The sequence below is a fragment of the Cyprinus carpio genome, chromosome A16 (assembly GCF_018340385.1).
Source record: "Cyprinus carpio isolate SPL01 chromosome A16, ASM1834038v1, whole genome shotgun sequence".
NCBI classification, from domain to species: Eukaryota; Metazoa; Chordata; class Actinopteri; order Cypriniformes; family Cyprinidae; genus Cyprinus; species Cyprinus carpio.
The window spans coordinates 16,928,600-16,949,633 of NC_056587.1; the positions used below are offsets into that span (position 1 = coordinate 16,928,600).

The following is a 21,034-nucleotide window of genomic DNA, read 5'->3' on the forward strand; positions in this document are numbered from 1 at the left end:
TGCCAGCACAGGTCACAAATAGTAACTATAGTCATGGTTCAGTGGAAAGCCAGCAGTCTGAAGGGTTTAAGAATGTGAGCACAGTGGGAGTACTGGCAGACTCTGGACAAACTCCATATAGCCCAGATGAAGGCAGCTGGATGCCCGGGCTGAAGCCCAGGGAGAGCTCGCTCCAGCCATATCCTCTACCCATCACAGGGCTAGAGATCCAGATGGACTCCAGTGAGGGAAATCAGTGCTTCATCTGCTTTGGACACAACTAGCAAAACCTCCCCATGGGAAGAGTGGGAGTGGGAAATCCAAAAGCCAGTCCAAACTCCAGTTGTATTTCACTAGGACATTGAGGACATGCATTCTCTATAAAGTTTCACATAAAATGCCCTAAATTTATGGAAAAGGCAAGGACATATTTGCAAGGACATATTTATGAGCCAGACAAAATGAGGAGAATGATAAGTTGAGTCGGAGCCACTCTGGAATCAGTACCGAAAAGCTGCAAAGAATAAACAGATACCTAAGACAAAAAGTCTCAGAACCTGTAAGTGTTTGTAATGACTTCTCAATCCAGAAGTTATGCTTTAAAAACAAACTTGAAGTAGCATTTTTGACATTCCTTTATGCAGGTGGAGCATCACTAAGAAGACAATTCACATTATGTGCTAAGGGACCCAGGAACTTGGAGTCTTTGGGAAATAAATAAACTGAGATATATAAAACACAAGTGCAGTGCAAACTACATGACGAGTCCCTGCATCTCCCCACACCCCACAATGTTGGCCCACACTCTTACACTTCTTGCTTAGCCTGCTGTGACAGCTGGTAGATAAACTTTTTTTCTAGAATGCTATGTTTAAAATGAAAAATTATAAAAATAAATAAATAGGCAGAAACAATTAAATATCCATTATCAGACAATTTAACACTTTAACTCTGAATTATATACTGTACGCTGAACATATAATAATAAAAATTGCAGATTTAAACCATTCATTATGTTCCAATTCCTACTGGCCAGTATTTTTTAATTTACATGCCCAAACCTATTTTTACTCACATTTCATGCATGCTAATTGTTAATTTTGGATCCTGTGTATAATGCATTAAAGTTGTTTATTCAAGCACAGTGGTTGAATAAATCTCTTGCTAACGGTAATACGTCCACACCTTAGCACCTCTCTCCCCCGAGGATGTTGAGTTATTATCAAAGCAGTCTGGAAATAAAGGCAGGGAGCATCTTAGAAGAGAATAAACAATATGACTGAGTTGTGGGGTGAACTTTAGAGCTGTCTAGCCCATCAAAGTGAAGAGTTGGACACGTTGAGCGTTGTGTTCTCCGGTTAAAGAGTTCAACTGTGTAAAATTCAGCCCTGGGAACCTCCATCTCATGCTACAGTGGACACAGTTGCAAAGTTCCCTGGCAATTTAATCCTGTCTTGCTGAACAGGAGGGTTTCGAAGACCAGCCAAGGTTGGGGAGACACGTCACACATCATTCAACTTAAATTTATGACTAAGAGGGACAAACCATGACATAATCACTTGGAGTCATGGGAAAACAGAGAATGGAAAATGGTCTTTTGGCTGTTTCTCTCTCTCTCTCTCTCTCTCTCTCTCGCTGTCTTTTTGCCACCTTGCCTGCTCACCCTACCACCAATTTCTATAGTCCTTAACTAAGTGAGGCATTTGCTAACTGTGTAAGATGACACAGTCTTTTATGTGAGCCCTTAGAGGCCAGGAGGTATCAGTGGATTCTCCGTCTCTCTCTCTCTCTTTCTGTCTCTGCCAGGATTCTCAACACACCATGCAGAAAACATCAAAGGAGACCCTCACACTCGCTAGGAGCACAACTTCAAAGCTTGGACTTGTTACTCACTGCAAATATGTGTGTTCAGCTAAAGCTCGCCCAAGATAACAGTCCCAAATACTCTGTAGCAATTTCATACTGGATTCAGGCACCTGAGAATTGACTACTGTGGCGTAATTAAAAGTGAACGTTTGGGACTGGGGGAGGAAATTGTTTCAAATATTCAGTCTCCTTTGAGTTGCATCCTCATTGAAATGCACCTGGAGAACTTTGAGTTTCTGCTGAATGCTCCTGGAGAACCTTTGATTCATGGGAGTATTGCAAAAATGCCAGGTATTTACATTTGTACACTGTGAACTGAATTTGACAGCTCTAAATACAGGTCTAGATGGGGACCGTTCCCTGTTTACACCTGTATTCGGTGAGATAGACCAAGTGAAACACATGCACCCGAAGGTCTTTAGATTATAAAATGTTTTTCATACTAAGAAATAATGGTTATTTTAGCAACTGAAAGGTATTTAGGGGAACCCAAAATGTTTGTTTTTTTCTATGGCATCACTGAAAAAACCCCCCTTTTGGAACATTTATTTTTCAGAGTTCAATATCATATACAGTCTGCCATGGAATCATAACAACATGCCAAAAATCTTGCCAAGATCATGCCAAAAGAGATTGCACACTATTTACATTCTGGCTGATACCAATAAGCCAAAAATGATTTTGATGTAATGGCTTATCTAATAAATATATACAACTTTATTAAAAATAAATTGTTGTTATTATTATTATTATTATTATTATTAATAATAATAATAACAATAGATTAAAAACTGTAAAACACACTAAAGACTAAAAGGAATGTTTCAACTACATAAAGAGCTTATAAAGGGTAAAATCTTTTCCTCTTTAAAGAGCAGGTCACATGGTTTTTTATATTGTGTTGGAGTCCCCTACAACAGGATTAAATGTATCTAAGGTCAGAATACACATTTAATATTAGAATAATTTTTCAATGATTTTGAAACGATTCGTTCAAAGCAGTTCTGAGCTTACGGTCTGTAATCCCCTCCCTTCCATAAGCCTACTCTGCTCTGATTGGTCAGCGGGCCAAGACTTTTGTGATTGGTCTTTCTGTATGCAAAGCATGTCGGAAACGAAAAACGCTCATTACCATAATACATTTTTTTTGCTCCAGAGGTTTACTTGTAAAAAAACATGTTATAAGGTTATAGAAATAGCATCGATATTACCTTATCAATTCCAGCCCTAGTCCAAAGATGATATTGATGCAGTCGTACAACCGGAAACTCCAACGCAAGCACAACTTGATCAGGACGTTTCTCAGTGGTAAGTTTAAACTTTGTATGTGGTACTGTGATGTAACAACAGTTTTATTGCATTCGTTATTATTATTATTATTTCATTATTTGAGGTGCATGTGTGGGAACAGTGTTAGAATGTCCATTGAGGCTGAAAACACTAAGTCTTCACTAGGGTTGCACGATAATGGTTAAACTGATAATCATGATTATTTTGATTAATATTTGAAAATATATATGTATTTTTTTTATTCAGCAGGAAAATGCAATAACATTTAATGTGTCCTTTAACCAATCTCCACTGACTATACACTGACTTCATTTAACCAACTATGATAATACAAAACTCATGGTTTTGGTTAGTGTTTTGTCATCTGTATTCACATTACATTTTCTAAGTGACAATTTGTTCGCGAATAGGAAAAAGCCACTCAGATCGCACAGTAAATTTGCTCAAAGATCGTTAATACACACTAAAAACCAACATTGCCATGCCATTTTCAACACGAAAACTGGTAAAAACTTTAGAAATTCTTAATATAAATTCCAACAATTCCAATTTATGTAAATTTTTCCCCATTGTATTGTCACAGGTAGGAAAAGCGCATTTATTCCTCAAACATATTTCATGTTCACCTGCAAATACAATTAGTTTACCTACTGTTAACAGGACGCTACAGTGTTTAACTAATCACTTATCTGAACGATCGGGCTAGTGCTGCTTCCTCAAGAAACTTTATCATTCTGGTGTAAAAACTGCCAAAAAGACACAGATAAAGGATGTTTTGAGAAGAAATACACTGAAATCAGTGCCATTCATCAGGCCTCTTTTCTCTTTTTCGTGTCTTGGTAACACAGCACTGTGAAAAGGTGTTTGGGGCTGAGAATAACCATAGCAGATATTTCTGACTCCGACACGCCAGCACCTCTTTGTTCCCTTTCTCTCCCTGATCCCTGAAAAAAACAACAACACAGACATGCGACGCACAGCACAATTTACACATCCATGTCAGTGCACACAGCAGGAGCAAACACAGGCACACTGCTTAAACAGGGCAGCGCTTTTAACCCCTCAGGGTGTGCGTGTGTGTTTGTGGGGTAGAAGTCATACACACACTGATTACACAGATGTTCATCACATCACATGCAAACGTTACATTTATACAGAGCAACTGTGCTTGTGTATGTGTGTGCTTAATGAGGGAAGGTTTCTTTCTTAAGTTAAGAGCTTTAACACCTTGCGATGCTGGGTTTACAGTCTACCACCTCATTACAAAAACGATTGCAGTCTCAGCGTGCCACACTCCACAATCGGCACACTGTGTGAAATTTTTAGCTCTCTCCACACCTTCTTAAAATACTCAAAACATTTGATTTTCAAACCATCCACACCTTTTAATGGCAGCTGACGTACTACACCCTAGAGAACAGAGGTGAGACATCGAAAAACTCTCATATTCTCAGCTTCAGAGTAGGGATGGGCATTACAAGCAAAAATAATATTTGAAAATTGGGTATTATTTGATTATTTTTCTAAAATTGCACCCCTCTCCCGCATGCAGCCACTCATAGGCTACACACACCCATAAAAGGGAAAGAGATCATTCACGCTTTCAGTCTGTATGTTAACAAACTGTTTAATTCATTAGGAAATATCTAAACTCAAGCCATATAATGATTGTAACGTGCTGAAACATGTTAAAATAATATAACCGAATGACAGCACTGACTATACATAAGACTAGGACATTTCCATTTCAAAAATGAGCATTAATAACAACTTAAAACAAAAATCAAAAGTTTAAATAATTCATCCATGAATATCACCTCAAGTCATAATGACTTTATAGGTCTAAACACATTAAAACATATTGTGAACAGCCTGAATGACGGCACTTATGTGAACATTAATTTTAATGTCTGTCTTCATAACAATAACCTATCTCATATTTTTATTCAAAAACTGAGCATGTCCAAATGTTCGGGATGAAGACGGGAGCACAATCTGTTCACAATTTTAGTGCAGCCGCAGAGAACAAACAGATACAGTAGCAAGCACATTCGGGCCGATTCCGGCTAAAATGTGGCACTGTTGGCTCAGTCTCGACATCGCTGAGAAGATAATGGGCCAGAGCCGTGCCGATGCTTCAAAACTTTTTCTCCATGGGTCGATCTCGGCTGAAAGCTGTTGTACGTGTGGCAGGTCTACAGTCATTGTAGTTGTGTGTATTTACCTGTGGCCGTTGCTAGTGCTAGATTAAGGAAATCTGCCACCGGAGAAAAAGATTTGGCAGTTAAATCCCGACGCAAATCTAAAAAATGTGTGTGAGACAATGTTGTTGTTGTTCTTCTGTTGTCTTTGACAGCTTTTAGGTGCGTTATAGGCAGCGCCACCCTCTGCTTACATGAATGCGTCTCCATCATCAGCACCGAAAACATGGAGAATTATTGTCTAAAAAAATTGTGCAGCCTATTCGATAATCTATTATTAAATCAACTAATTGAATATTCGAAAATTGTAACCCATCCCGACTCCAGAGGAACCTTTTTTTTTTTTTTACTTTTTGTCTCAATACATATAATAAATAGATGACTGGAGTACTGTGCTTCTAGGTGGTTGCTAGGGTCTTCTGGGTGCTAGTCCAAAAGTCATGAATGAAATATAATGTAGGTAATTTCTGCAATTTTACCTCTAAGATTACACAACTTAAAAAAAAAATCCTTTGATTTGACCATGCAGAGTTCAAATCTTCCATTTTGCAAAAAAGATGAAAACTTAAAACATTAATAAACATTATGCATGCCTGCCCATCATGCTCTTATAAATGATATAATAATCTACAGGATTTAAACATTCATCAGAATCTTGAATAATTCATCATTGTTTGTAACAGTAATGTAAGATCATTCAGCAATGAGCACATATGGAAAAAAGTGTGAAATTAAGAACAGCGTCTATGATCTCTCTTTGTCTTAGTTTACTACTGTCACATTCTTTTGGCAGTAAACTACAGCTATGTTTCCTTGTGGAGTTAGTCAATGGATGAAAGGAAAGGTACTGGAGCGATAGAATGTGATACCTACATCTTGAATATATGATTGACTGAACCAGATTAAAAGCCAATGTACAACTATAAACTATGCATACAGTATGTAAAATAAAATAAAATTAAATTAAATTAAAATATTAAGCAAATATTTTCATTAACACACTATATTACTTGGTGGATTGTTTAAGCTTATTAATTACTATAAAAAATAATAAGCCACTCAAGGGCATGCATTATATTGATGGCATCATGGCCTAGAGTGGTTTATTGTATTGATGTAGCACTACGGTTTCATTCTATGCCAAAAATAAAAATAAAAGACTGCAGAACTACTAAAATATACAGATAAGGAAATGACACCACAGCTCCTAAAGAGACATGTGTTTCAGATTTCCCCTGCAGGAAGGGTGACCCATTGCATCTCTGACACCCACAGTCCACCAACCCATCCACCCACACCCCAACCCCCCTCGCTCTGAGCCAGAGGTCAGTGACAAGCAGCTTCCAAACAGACAGTGAACATGTGGAGAGCATCCAGCCAGTGTTTCCAGATCCTGCGCTCTCTGCCCGGCATGGAATGCACAAACCTACTCCCATAAGTCTTGGATTTAATGAACTCTTCTAACTCAACAGATTATACAAACTGCAAAAAATAAGAACCCATGATGGCCTACTCAAAGGAGAATCCTTAACACCATAATGAATCTTATTTAAACACTGCATTATTGATGAGAAATAAATGCAAGGCTCAACAAAAAAATGAAGGTTTATGAATTTATAGCTGTATCATTTCTAGCTTGTTGCAAGTTTAAATGACAAATTTTATAATTTCTTGCAATTTTACAACTGAAAAAAATGAATGAATGAATGATTGATTGATTGATTGATTCTAGCCTGGGCAGCACTAAAGGTAAACAGGTCACGGGGAACTCCTGTGAAGCTCAAGTGAGGATAGAACCTTTCCTGATATTCTAAGCACAGGAGAAAGACAGTTAAAACTTCACACAGTCTGCTCATTAATGGGACCTTCTGTTTAACTGAGTTTCCTCTGCCTGTTCATAAATCAACAAACACTCCACAAGCTGCAGCTGAAGCCTTAATACCCTATGTGGTGAACAGGCATCTTAAATAGCCTATAAGACTCACACAAAACAGACCCCTGTAGTCACCTCCATTAATCTTTGAAATCACATCTGCTCCATGCAAAATATGTGCATACATGTTTCCAACGATAGGTGCCTATCCTGGAACTAAGTCAAGTTTTTAAAGCAACAAATCAGACTAGCAAGACTGATGCAATTTTATTCACTATAAATTCTGACCGCAGCATTAAAAGCAGGTTGTTGTATCATAAAGATTGTTATTTATTACTCTGGATGTTAAATATGTTTTCAGAACTTATGAAAGAACCAGCATCATTTTGTAGGAAAAAGTGCCATAGGATCTTCTGACATAAAGCCACTTAAATTGAGACTGAATGCTGTTGGTCTTCAGTGCTTTGTTTTATGCAGTAAGTTGGAACATGCTGTTTAAGATCATAAATAGTACATGAGATCAAACCTTTAATAATTAATTCCTTCTGCTAAGGTGCTGGACTGTAAAATGATGTAACAACAGCATCAAACAGAGAAATTAGGCAGGCAAAACTAGCAAGATGGCATGATATAGTTAGGAACAGCCTTTGGTTACAATTTTTGTTGTGCGATATTTGCCCGTGGATGCGGAAATGCCTTGTGGACATGTTGCCCTCGTTTCTGGAGGAGCGGTGGTTCTGACTGTCATTTGGACTCCACTTTGAATCTGACATGGCTCAGGGCAACACGATGCAGCTTTCATGTTTCCAATCACATCCTGGTTATGCAATCTGTGTCCATGGGACATGCCGGAGAATGGGTGCACATAAAATGTCAGCATGCTGACCGGACGGGCATAAAGTTCTGGTTAGGGCAGCTCTTCCTGTCTGTGCTAACCAGATTTCATGAGCTGATGGGAGCGGGATGCTGTTGTTAGCACATGGAGGACAAGTGGTTATGGAGAGATGATTGGAGAACTATCTGTTTTGTGAGGGAAACAGAAACTTTGTCCAAAGTGGCTTTAAAGTGTTAAGCTGTGTGGTTTGGTAAGAGAGCATATGTAAAAGCACACAACCCCTCTTAAGAAGTAAAATATGATCAGCCAAGTCACATCAAGAATCATGCTTCATGGGCATATAGAGAACGAAGACTAAGTCAGACACTGTCGCCAGACAGTGAAATGAACTGAAAATTTTAAGACTAGAGAAAGAAAAAATTAAGGTCTTATTAAAGTATTGTAAACTGTGCCTGTCAACAACCTAAAAGTAAATTAAAATTCAGTTTAAAGTAGGTACAGTTTATATTCTATTTCAAAAAGCTCAGGAAAAGAACAGAATCCTCAAAAAATCAAATAACACTTGACACCATATATGACAGGATCTACAGTTGCACACATCAAATCTAACCACTCAACATTTGGGATCTGAATCTTTCTTATTTTTCAGTTTAAGACCTGTTTCAAAGCAAAATGCCAGGTTTTGTCCTACAATAAAGCCAACAGACAAGATGTTCTTTTTAAATGGGGCCCTGGGGTTAACCGCCCTCCATTAACTTTTCACCTGACGGGAATGTCAGAGGTAAATTACCCAAACCTGTCTTCTCACACAATGAAGATAGTTTTAGCTTCCAACAGCATTGACCTACCGGCCCTTAGAGCATGAAGTGTGGCAAAACAGAGTAAGGTAGTCTACCAAAGCTTTAACATGAGGATCTCAGCTTATGTATTTCCTTCATGACAGGAAAACTAGACACAACGATTGATATCATTACTAGTGTCTGTTAAGGCAAGCATTACTATTGCAACAGTTATGGTTATGAACAAACTCCTAACCCAAAGTATTAAACCCTCAGAACTAGGGCTGTGCGATTAAACGAAATCGAATTGCAATCGCGATTTTGAGACGTTGCAGTTTGCTAATCGCATGTGCGATGTGGCTGCGATATTACTCTGTTCCAGAGCATATGCATGACTGCCAGCCTTGAATGACAGCCTTACTAACCAATAGAGTGAGCGCACCTCTGTTCTCCATAATCAGAACTACTCTAGCCAAATGCGTAACCGCCCACCATAAAAAAAAACAACAATCTGAAAATTTGAGAAAGAGTGTGTGTGATTATGGTGTCTACAGATTCAGATCAATAGTTAGGCAAATTAATACTAAAGAAAAACTTATGTAATATGAGATTACTTTGGCTTCGAAATGGCAAAAAAGGTAACATTAATTTGCAAGAGCTGTGTCACAACACATCAAGAGATCCCTGATCGGTTCTGCTTTCAGTACTGGAGAATAAAAGATACATTCTTAGATGTTTTTATTAGTACATGAACGTTATCTTGTACATTCTATTTCCCCAACAGATATCTCTCCCAAAACAAAACAAGAAAATTTAATGGATTTAAGTAGTGTCTACTGGTATTTGATGGATTCTATTGGTGGGATGTAATCTGGCAGATGGGAAACAATAGAACAACAGTAATTCCTATTGGAATAATGCCCAAAACACACTACAAAAAGGAATTTTGTAAATGTTTTAATGGAAACCATAAAAATTTCTGTGATGGTTTCTATTGTTTTGTTTTTTTCAGCAGGGTATTAATACTCATACTGTGCTGCACACTATTGACAATATTAAGCTGAAGCTTGACTTTGCAAAATTAAAATCGCAAATCAAATAGCAATCGCAATATCTGTCAAAAAAAAAAAAAAAAAAAAAAAATATATATATATATATATATATATATATATATATATTATATATCTATATATATATATTTTCCCCAAATCGCACAGCCCTACTCAGAACCCTGAGAACTTTTTGCCATTGTCATTTGTGTGTTTTTGTGTGATTGGACTTACAGTTTTGCACTTGTGGACATATATATAAGCAAAAAAAAAAAAAAAATATATATATATATATATATATATATATATATGTATATATATTAGGAAACAAATCTAGTTTTCATTCACTTTTCTTGCCTTTTCACTTTTTTTAAAAAAAAAAATACAAATTAATATTCAATGTTTTAAGTCAATCTTGAAATAAAATGCTTTGCTTTCTAAAATCTACTTTTGATATATGTTTCCTTCTAAGATATTAAGATATTAGAAAAAAATATAAAACATTTCTGTTAATTCATCTTCTTCTTAGTCACCTATACCAAAAACAAAAACCAAACGTATCCCAGGAACATAACTTGCGGTGTGCAATCAATAGGTCCCCTATTGTTGTTATATTTTTATATGTTTGTATATTTATTTTCCCCCACAAAGTCATTTTTTACTAAGATTCAGTCAGTCAACTCAATATCCATTTCACAAACCTGTCACATGAAATTGAATAAATGATGCTTTTTGAGAGGCACACCTCACCAATTGAGCAACAGTTCTATATAACTTTACCCATGGGGACGAGTGTCAGTTTATTTCACGAGACTAGTTCATTCGCAGACATCTCCAGGACGGCCTCTATTTGATTGTAAAATCTTAAACTAACTTTGTTTGTTTGTTAATTTTCTGCCATGTACAGACCTAAGAAATCTTTGCATATTTGCTTAATTGATTTCTACAGCTTTTAAATCTTTAAACGAGTCCCTCTTTCTGTCAGTTTATTTTTGCTCTTTGATGTTGGCATTTCAAAAGAGGGAGCTGCAAAGCAATATGCAAATGATTATCTATGACTGTGCTACGGCCCCGTATGAAATCGACAGTAACACTGGAGAGATTTTCGACAGTGTGCTTACATAATATTGATTTCCCATAACAGTCTGTTGGCTCATGAACATTCCAACACGTTGATGTGTTCTCCTCATCAAAATGTTCTGTCTCTGACAACCAGAGCAGCACATACAGCTACATGCTTCCACTAGCTTTACTCCAAGAACACAGGCCAGGAACAGCTGGTGCCGGACTCCTGGAGACTACAGGACATGCAAGTGTGTGGCGCAGGTGTTCCTCCAGTTGTGGGCTAAAAGCCTCGCAGGCCCAGGTGTTCATTCACAACATGCTGCATATTTGGGTCACAGTACTGGGACAGCGAGAAAGAAAGGAATACAGATCAGGATAATTCTTTGCCACCAGGTTTCAAGACCAAATACAAGCTAAGCTTGAACATACTGTATTTAAGGATCTAATTAGGTCTCCCTGTACTTAAAGGGATAGTTCACCAAAATTGAACTGAACTCATTTATCTATTCATCCATTCTCCAAACCACTTGTCCTCTGTAGGGTGTCATTATTTACTCACCCTAATTTAGTTTCTTCTTTCTTCATTAGAATACAAAAGTGAGAGGGGAACATTTTAATAGCTTAAATGAGAAAATGATGAAAGATTTTTCATTTTTAAGTTAACTATACCTTAAACAATGTGTGCAATGAGTGCCTTTTCCTTGGGTTGCATTCAGCTTGTGTTCTAGTGGCGACATCAGACAGTTGCCAAGATTCAGCAGACACAGGCAAACCGTAGAAAGAAGAGAGGGAGAGAGAGACAGATGCCGCAAACAGAGTTCACATAATTACTGTGTGTCAGGGCTTTGGAGAACTCTCATTTCCACCGTACAAAGGAAGAGAATACAGGAAGAAAACATGCTGATCCCACAAACTGTATCGAAATGCTTGGCACACAAACCGGTCGGCGGATACAATTTTCATGTTAATGGCTCTAACTGTCAAATTACTTTAACAAAGTATCTGCACTCCTTTCAAATCAACTTTATGCCACAGAATAACGAAGACTGTTATTTCTAGACAGAGTGCAGGACTCAATGAGTCGTCAACATTTTTCTCAGCTGAACGCCTCTGACTAAAATTGTTTTCTTGAAATACCCCCAATAAGTGTCACAACACCTTCACACTGTTTTTGCAAATTATTAAAGCTAATTTAATCATTTCATCAAATCAAGATAATTTAAACTATTAATCTATTTAAAAAAAAAATATTTTTGTATTTTAATAATTTTAATACTAATTTTAATAATTTATTTACATTTTTGTATTATTATTATTTTATTTTTTTACTTTGAAATTGTATAATTTAGCTTTTTTTATTTAATTATTATTTTTTTTATTACAAATCTCACAATCCACCAGTTGAGAAATCCTGGACTAAAAAGTTGCAAAAAACAAGCTGCACTATTCTCAGGTGGATAATCACAGTGGCAAAGATCTCACCTTATGGAAGTGTGTTAAGCTAGATTGGAAGACGAATCAAAACCGCTCATTGGCAGAATGGGATTTTTTATCTCTTTGTTTTTTTTCCCCCAGCTTACTGATATCAGTTCAATCAGCCAAAACTCTGATCGTCAACTTTGATAAATAAATTTGTGACTGAAATCCCACAGAGGAAGGTTCAAATTGAATGCACTTCAAGAGCAATTCCTTTTGCCGTGAAAGTGAGGGATTTCCAAAAAGGGAGGGAGGAAAGAGGAGTGACAGCGTTCTTCTCCAGGAATTAAAATAAATCCAAGCCAGTGTAACTAATTTAACAATTAAGATCAAAAACCGAGGCTGAAACGGGAGCCCCGTGTGGCTGAGAGGACCGGGGTTTCTGATGACCTTGCCCTAATTCATTGTTTAAAAACACCACGGCTCTGGGCCACTCTACATATCCTGTCAATAAACTATTATAGAACAACGAACTAACATCCTGTTAGCATGGAGTTCAATTAACTCCGAGGACAGGGTATAGACAGAGAGATCACAACAGGAACAAACAACTGAGAAACTCTGATCAACATAGTACACTAGAGAGAGAAAGAAAGAGAGAGAGAGAGAGAGAGAGAGAGAGAGAGAGAGAGAGAGAGAGAGAGAGAGAGAGGGAAAAAAAGTAGTTTGAAAGAATATCCATCATCTAGGATTCCTGAAGCTACATATTTACCATGTATTTACTATATATATATATATATATATATATATATATATATATATATATACACACACACACACACACACTTTTATTTGGTTTATTTCACTTTGTTTCTTATTTTCTGTTTCTGTCCTCCAGTACCAGTCTTGTCAAAAACCAACAGCTTTGACTTTACTACCGTTGATCTCACAATCCAAAAACCACATAAACATATGCATGCAATGAACACACACTCCCAAAGTACACAAAAATCCTCTTTTCTCACCAGCCCTGTCCAGCCCTTAGTAACACTGATTCAAACTGACCCAAAGAGCTCTTCAGGGCTTCATTTACATCCATAAAAGATCATTCTGTAAAGCTTTGGCTTCCTCACAACAGTGTATCCTGCAGCAGTCTCTGAACTTCTCTGAATGTACACACGTTCACTCACAACAGCATGAATTTAAAGTCACAATTAAAATAATTTTGACTCAAACAACCACCCATCATCCCACGCACAACATGTGATCTTGAGAATAACTTAGGGCAGAGTGAAATCTCCTCTGCACATTGCTATAATAGTCCTTCTCTAAAACAGGGTATCATGGTCAGGTCCTTAGGCTAACCACAGCAGATGGGGAAAGGACTAATTGCACAAAGCAAATGAACGGGTGAGAAACGGGTGGTCTGAGATGCCTCTGAGCATTTGAATTCCTTCTGCCGGTTGAATGCGTCAATCAAGGGCACACGGACAAGAAGATTCCAGAAAGCAACTTTCCCCATAATTATAATCTAAAGACAGGGGATTGCTATAATATTTTAAGGTGTCATGTGGGAGACAAAAGGGCAAGCTGTCTCTAATCACAACTAAAGTACACTCAACATTTCTGAGCTCAGATGGAGAAGGAGGACGATTGGAATATAGTGGGTCATGAGCCAAAAGGAAGCCACTAAACTCCACTGTCTCAGAGCTGTGACTATTACAGTGAAGCACACAAGGTCACCAATCTATGCCCTTGCACTTTGCTGCCCCCTTTTTGATTCACTTTTATTGACATGAATGAGGTGACTGAAGGTGAAAATATCCAATGGAAGACTCCATGGTTAATGGTTGAGGTTCATTAATAATGCACAGTCATTAGTATCCAGCATTCACAATGACAGTGATTTGTCACTGTTGTCAATACTCATTTTTTTAAATGCTAGAAAAATGTGTTTTACTCACCCTCGAGGCATCCTAGGTGTATATGACTTTCTTCTTTCAGACAAATCCAGTTGGAGTTATATTAAAAATTGTACTGGCTATTCCAAGCTCTATCGTTGCAGTCAGCGGGTGTTGCAGTTGAACAGTCCACAAGTCGTCAAAAAAAGTGTGCGCATCCATGATAAAACGTGCCTCACATGGCTCCAGGGGGTGAATAAAGGCCTCCTATAGCAATTCCATGTGTTTTTGTAAGAAAAATATCCATATTTTAAATGTAATAAACACAGCTACTTTTAATTTTTGGCTGAAGTAACCCTTTAAGTTGTAGTTCGAGGGAACAAGAACGTGCAAAATATTCCTATACGTACATGTACCTTGAAATGTGCTGAAGAGACCAGCTTTTGTTTCAAGGAACTAGTACTAACCCAGAACTGACCCAGATGCTACAGTGTAAGTTTGCAATAACTTTACTTGTTAATTTAAAAATGTTATCTAATTAAATACATGCATTTTGAAGTATATATATGCAGGGAACTGGAAGTAAACATCAAGTGACTTCCAACTGTCACTTGAACATATTGTACATTCAATCATTCACCCTTGTTTCCTCTTTTGACCCACTAGATAAGGTCTTCAAGCAGACTACACAGTGTTCAAAGACAGATAAAGTTGTTCTTCATGAGGATTTTTTAAACTTTCATGGGTGTATGGATTCTTTAAGGGTGGAAAAAAGGAGAATGTGTACAACACACAAGCCATTATCAGTGTTTCCCAAGCCAATGAAGGCACCAAAGGGATGGTATTTATGAGGATTAGAAAGCTGCCCCGCAGTCCCCAAATGTGTGCGCTGCATAGTAATCCTAATTGTGCAGGACAAACTGTTAAGCCTATCTGCTCTATGAGTGGCTTCTTGGTGAAATGGCAAGTGACACTAGGGTGAGTCAACCAAACTGGTGTCTCTCATCAGCAGTGTTGGGCAAGTTACTCTGAAAATGTAATCAAATTACTGATTACTCCCTTTAAAAGTAATCACATTACTGTTCTGATTACTTTATTTCAAAAGTAATTAGTAATAAGTTACATTACTAGTTACGTTATTTTTTCTCCATGAAATTTATGAAATCCCAGCATACATGCTCCTGATAAATATTTGTGAAAGTGAAAGTTAAAAAAGTGGAAGTGACGTGACATACAGCCATGTATGGTGACCCATACTCGTGCTCTGCATTTAAGTGCACACACACAGCAGTGAACACACACACACCGTGAACACACACCTTGAACACACACCCAGAGCAGTGGGCAGCCATTTATGCTGCGGCACCCAGGGAGCTGTTGGGGGTTCAGTGCCTTGCTCAAGGGCACCTCAGTCGTGGTATTGCCGGCCTGAGACTTGAACACACAACTTTTGGCGTTAGGAATCAAATTATTAATTGTTATTAAAGCATCAACATTCACAGAACACTATTATTTTTAATGAAAGCAAGCGGCTGCTGCGTGCATGGTTTGGCATGACAGAATGCCAGCAAAGAGTGCTGCAGTAATAATCTCTAAAAGACATCTCAGGTCATCGCAATGTCACAAATCTCTGTTATAACACAATAAATATATGCATAACGAATCTTTCATAATGTCTAAAATTGGTGTGTTATAATGAGAGAATTCATGAGCATGCAAATTTCAGCACTGCATTGCTCAACGCTGCAAACACGTGTTATAGCCTAAATAGAAACTCTGCATAGTCTACGCTTGCACCGTTTATATTGTTTATATTTTATATTAGTTCATGTTGCTTCTGTGCAATAGATGAATAACAATTTATTTGTTTTAGATATTTTATGTTTAGATATTTCTATTTTGCAGGAGTCCCGTGAATCATTTTATTCTCCCGCATCCCGCACACACATGAATGTCTACCCGCCTGCACCAGCACTCTCCTATCTTGTCCCGCGCTGCACTCTGTTGCGTCAGGTCTCGTGGGAGCAGATCTCTTATCCACTGGCACTTGACTCGCCAGTGTGTGTGCTACATCCTTTTTACAATATCTAGATTATAAAACACTGCACTCTGTAGCAATGTAATGCAGCAGTAACATATAGACACCTCAGCTTGTAACTATACTCTAATTACTATTTTGTAATTAGAGTACTATTACTCCGTTACTAAAAAAGTAATCAAATTACAGTACAGTCCAACACTGCTCATCAGTACTACTGTTAAACAAATGTGACAGGCCAAATGTAATGGCAAATGCTAAAGCATGAAGCTAGCAGTGCCAAAGTCATAGGTTCGATTCCCAGGAAGTTGTTTAATGCATACATAAATCAAAAAAAAATTTCAACAGAAAATCGAAAAGATATATCAAGGTAAACAGTCACACTATATTGATATTTTGTGAGCACAGCTGTAATTTTTATGTGCGTGACAATATCTTAATTTTGTTGCCAATTGCAACAAAAGGAAAGTCTCAAAAGAAAATATCTGGCATAAAAGCGGTCTAAATCTATATTGTGCGATTGTTACCTGAAGAAGCAACATTATGAGTCAGATATCAAAGATTACGGGGACTATGAGTGAGTATGTTTTCACTCTGTTAGCACAGATGGGACTTTCTCATCCAAACTTCGCACATAAACAGGACAAAACAAACACTGCCATTCCAAAAGCACTCAAACGGACTGTGTTAGCATGAGGCTTCACAATGGATTCAAAAATAATTGTCTCCCAGAAGACCCTGCATTGGCTTGACTTCACCACACAAGCGTTTGGAGAGAGAAAGTCCTTCAAACTGCCTCCGAAAATGAGATACAAAGCTCTTCTGCTGCCAAAAGGACTGTGTTCCCATTGTGCTGAATTCTCACAGAAGAGTGGAGAGGACACTCCACTGTGTTGTAGAGTTTTAAAGAGAGGGCTTTGCTGGAATGACAGAGAGGCTAAAACACAACAAGTTCTGGTCTTTGTAGACCAGATTAGGATAGAAAATGCAGACCAGATGGAATATGTATGGTGAAACGACAGAAATGGTTGGCATGCCAAAGAAACATGCAATGCAACCTACTATGAACCGTTTTTTAGTAAATGAAAACTACACAAACAGCTCAAAAGGAAAAGTTACAAGTTTAAACCAGCCCGAAACACTGCAAAATGGGCTGTATATATCTAAAATATACATAGATGATGAATCATAATCAAATCAAATCAAAACAAAATCTAATGGTGAGCTTGTGAATTGGAATAAAATCAAATGTGCAATTTACACTACTGAAGAAATAAGAGAAAATAATCAAATGACATTAAGCATCTCTCACATACACTGTATTATCTGACAAAAATTAGCCTTAGTTACAATGCATTTTTTTTATATATATATAAACTTGTTCATGTTTCATAGTTTTTCCTTCATAAATTACTATATTATGATGTATACAAGTAATAAAATATATGGGACTTTGGTCATACTGCCCACCCACAGTCCAGGCATGTGTTCAGCAGACGCTACACAGATTCTTAAGTGTAGGAAAAACCACTTGTTTAATTTTAAAAAGGCCACATCTGTTTTGCTCACTGCTGATGATAGAGCTTTCAAACAAGCTCTCATCCCAACTTAAATTATCCTGTAATTCTCCAATCAGTGGATGCAAGATCATTACAACAGACAAGTCATTCCTCAAAGGATTTGCTTGGGATACTTTACAGAAATGCACACAATAACTCTTATTTCTCTTTTCAAGGGAACACGTGGCGCCATTATTTCAGAGGAGCGATTTCAGTAAACATGTCAAGAGGTATATTCATCCGATCTCTGAATTCACAGTCAAACAATCACTGAGACGACCTCTATCAGAGTCACAACCCCAATGGCGTATTCAGGTGATGGACTGGGACCTTCGCTTGCAAAAACAAACATTTATATCCCCCAAAGTCAACTACACATCCTGCCCCAGCTAAGGTATTTGAGACCACATGTGCTGTCTGGTGACTTCCAGGTGAATAAATAACACTAATTATCCCAAACAAACAGCTGAATTAAGGTTTGCTTTTAGAGCTCTGATTAGCGAAATCAGACCTGCATGACCTCAACCACTTAAGCTAAACTCACAGTCATAATTAGAAGGCTTTCTCCATAACATTTATGTTCACTTGAACCCGGTTACTTGATGATACCGAGTGAGATCATTTGAATTTAGGCAATATGTCCTATCTGTTTCACAATCATTTAAGCGGAGTTACCCAGCAAAGTGCATTAGTGTATTAAAGTCAGAGATGTACCAATCACAGATTGTTCCTTTGCTCCAATTTCTCAGTTTATTTGATGATTTCAGTATGTTTTTTGTTTTTTTTAAGAAAACATCTTAATGGGATCTGAACATACATCTGAAGCTTGTGCTTGTCACTTAAACATTCTCTAATATTTGTTTACCTGACTACCAAACCATGAGGACAAACATCTCACAATTAAGAGTGAGTAAAACAAAGTGGAAATTATACAAACTTGACAACCCAAACATATTCTCTCAATGAATGTATATTGTTTCTGTAGCTCAATCAGTAGTGTGTGGCACTAGCAGTGCTAATGTCATGAGTTTGATTCCCAAAAAAATGCATGAACCGATAAAAAAGTACATCTTGAATACAATGTAAATTGATTAAGATAAAGGTGTCTTCCAAATGCATGCAATTTATAATTTCATTACATTAAACATAACATATGCTGCATCTCATCAATGAATAAAAACGCATTACGACTGCATTTTTTGAGTGTGTTATTGTACTCAATATTTTTTTTCTTTTTACATTAGACCTCAGGAGAATCTTTAGATTTATTTTTTACAGTATATGTACCCAAATGTCACAAAACTCTCACGTAGACCTATGTGCGCTGTGATTTCATTAAAGCTGTAAGGCGCGGTGGAAAAGCAAAAAATATGGAAATATCGAAGGTGACAGCTACTCTCTCCTTCATGTTAGCGCTCAGTTTTCAAATCTTAACTGCAAATTAGCATGCGAAGTTAAAGGAATAATTCACCCAAAAGGCAAATCCTGTCATTATTTTACAATTTCTTCGGCAGAACACAAACGCAGACGTTGGTGAGACTCAGTCACCATTTACTTTCACTGTACGGAAAAAGATGTAATGAAAGTGAATGGGGACTGAGGCTGTAGTCTCGTCATTCTGTGTAATACATGAGAGAGAGTGTCAATACAGATCTTGAACGATATAATGGTGAGTGAATGATGGCAGAATTTGCCATTTGGAGGGAACTATCCCTTTAAAACATACAAATGAATGCGCAAACTGTGAATTTAAAAAGGCTGTATAAAATACCTCTCATGTTGTGGATTTTGACCATGACCTCGGCTGCTGACATCAAACGAAACGCCAAGTACACGCGTCCGGAGTCTCTTTCTATCTGGACCGGTGAGTTCCCGTTCGAGACCACCTCGAACCATTTCTTCTCGAACTTCTGGTCCGGTACCGTAAAGATCAAGTCTCCGACTTTGACATCTTCAGAAACTGTAACGGTATAGGATACTTCTTCAGAAACGGTTCTTGGCTTCCTAACTCGGCTTTCAGCATCGGTAAGAATCTCTATCCTGTCAGTTGTTGCGTTACAACGTCGCTTATCAGTGTTTTTATCAAGTATCTCGATCTTAACTGTCACTTCTTCGGCTGTTTTATTGCAGCGCGGCAAGCGCGCGCTCACTGTATAGATCGAGTTGGATTCCCTGTCAAAAGTTTTGGTCGATTTTAAAACGAATCCTGCGTTGTTCAGATATTCAAGTGAAAAGTCCTCCCCTGTTAAAACTGTTTTAAATCCAACCAAGTTTAAAACTTTGCATTTGTCTCCCAGAGGAAAAAGAAACCCAGCGACAACAGTTCCAGGAGGTGCGCCCTCCTCAATTTGTCCATAAAAAACAGCCGAATGCACATTAGAAATGGCAAGAAAAATAATTAAAAAACATGCGGTTGGAAATCTGAAGAAAGTCGGGTTCCGTAAATGCGCCCTCATTATTCCATCAATTCTGCCACTTTGTCTATCCTTAAAATCTGACTTTTATCCCTTATGCATCAATAACCTGGTACAAATGTAGCCCAGACCACCACTGAAGAAGATAAATAAACTATTTGCACACTATCTGCATTTTAAGTTTTCAATACAAGATGTCAATGTATTGTGTGTAGCTCCTCGTCCGGCATCATTCAACCTCTCACTTCTTCCCTCATCCACCGCTACATAGCATCTCCATGTGGTACCCTGGGCCCCGCCTTCAAAATGATAGCCAATCAAAGTGACGGAAGGGTTGGACTAGCTGTATAGACCCTCCTACTCAATTTAAATAAATATGCAGCTTTCACCATGCAGTCACCAAGCGAACGTTTGCAGGGATGCAGTTTAAATGGTTGAAAGGGTTTTTTAATAATTTCAGACTGAGATTTTACTTTTTTTGTTTGTTTGTTTTGTTTTTTGTAAAGAGATTAGTCATTTTATTCAGCAAGGACACATTTTGTCAGGAAAAACTTAAAATTGTTACAAAAATGTCTATTTCAAATAAATGCTGTTCTTGTAAGTATCCTGAAAGTTTTGTTGCAGTTTCCACAAAAATAAATAAATGAATAATATTAAGTAGCTGTTTTTAACATTGATACACAGACATGTTTCTTCAACATCAAATTAGTATATTAGAACGATTTCCGAAGGATCGTGTTACACTGAAGACTAGAGTAATGATGCTGAA

General features: G+C 37.5%; 1 protein-coding gene across 1 annotated transcript in view; it reads right to left on the reverse strand.

Moving 5' to 3' along the window:
* The window catches only part of LOC109105055 (neural-cadherin-like), a 118,747-nt gene extending 98,220 nt beyond the window's left edge, over window positions 1-20,527 (reverse strand). The window contains exon 1 of the mRNA XM_042772984.1: window positions 19,623-20,527. Within this exon, the coding sequence (XP_042628918.1) occupies window positions 19,623-20,307 (685 nt within the window). The 5' untranslated portion in view covers window positions 20,308-20,527. The remainder of the gene's footprint in view (window positions 1-19,622) is intronic.
* Window positions 20,528-21,034: the final 507 nt, after the last annotated feature.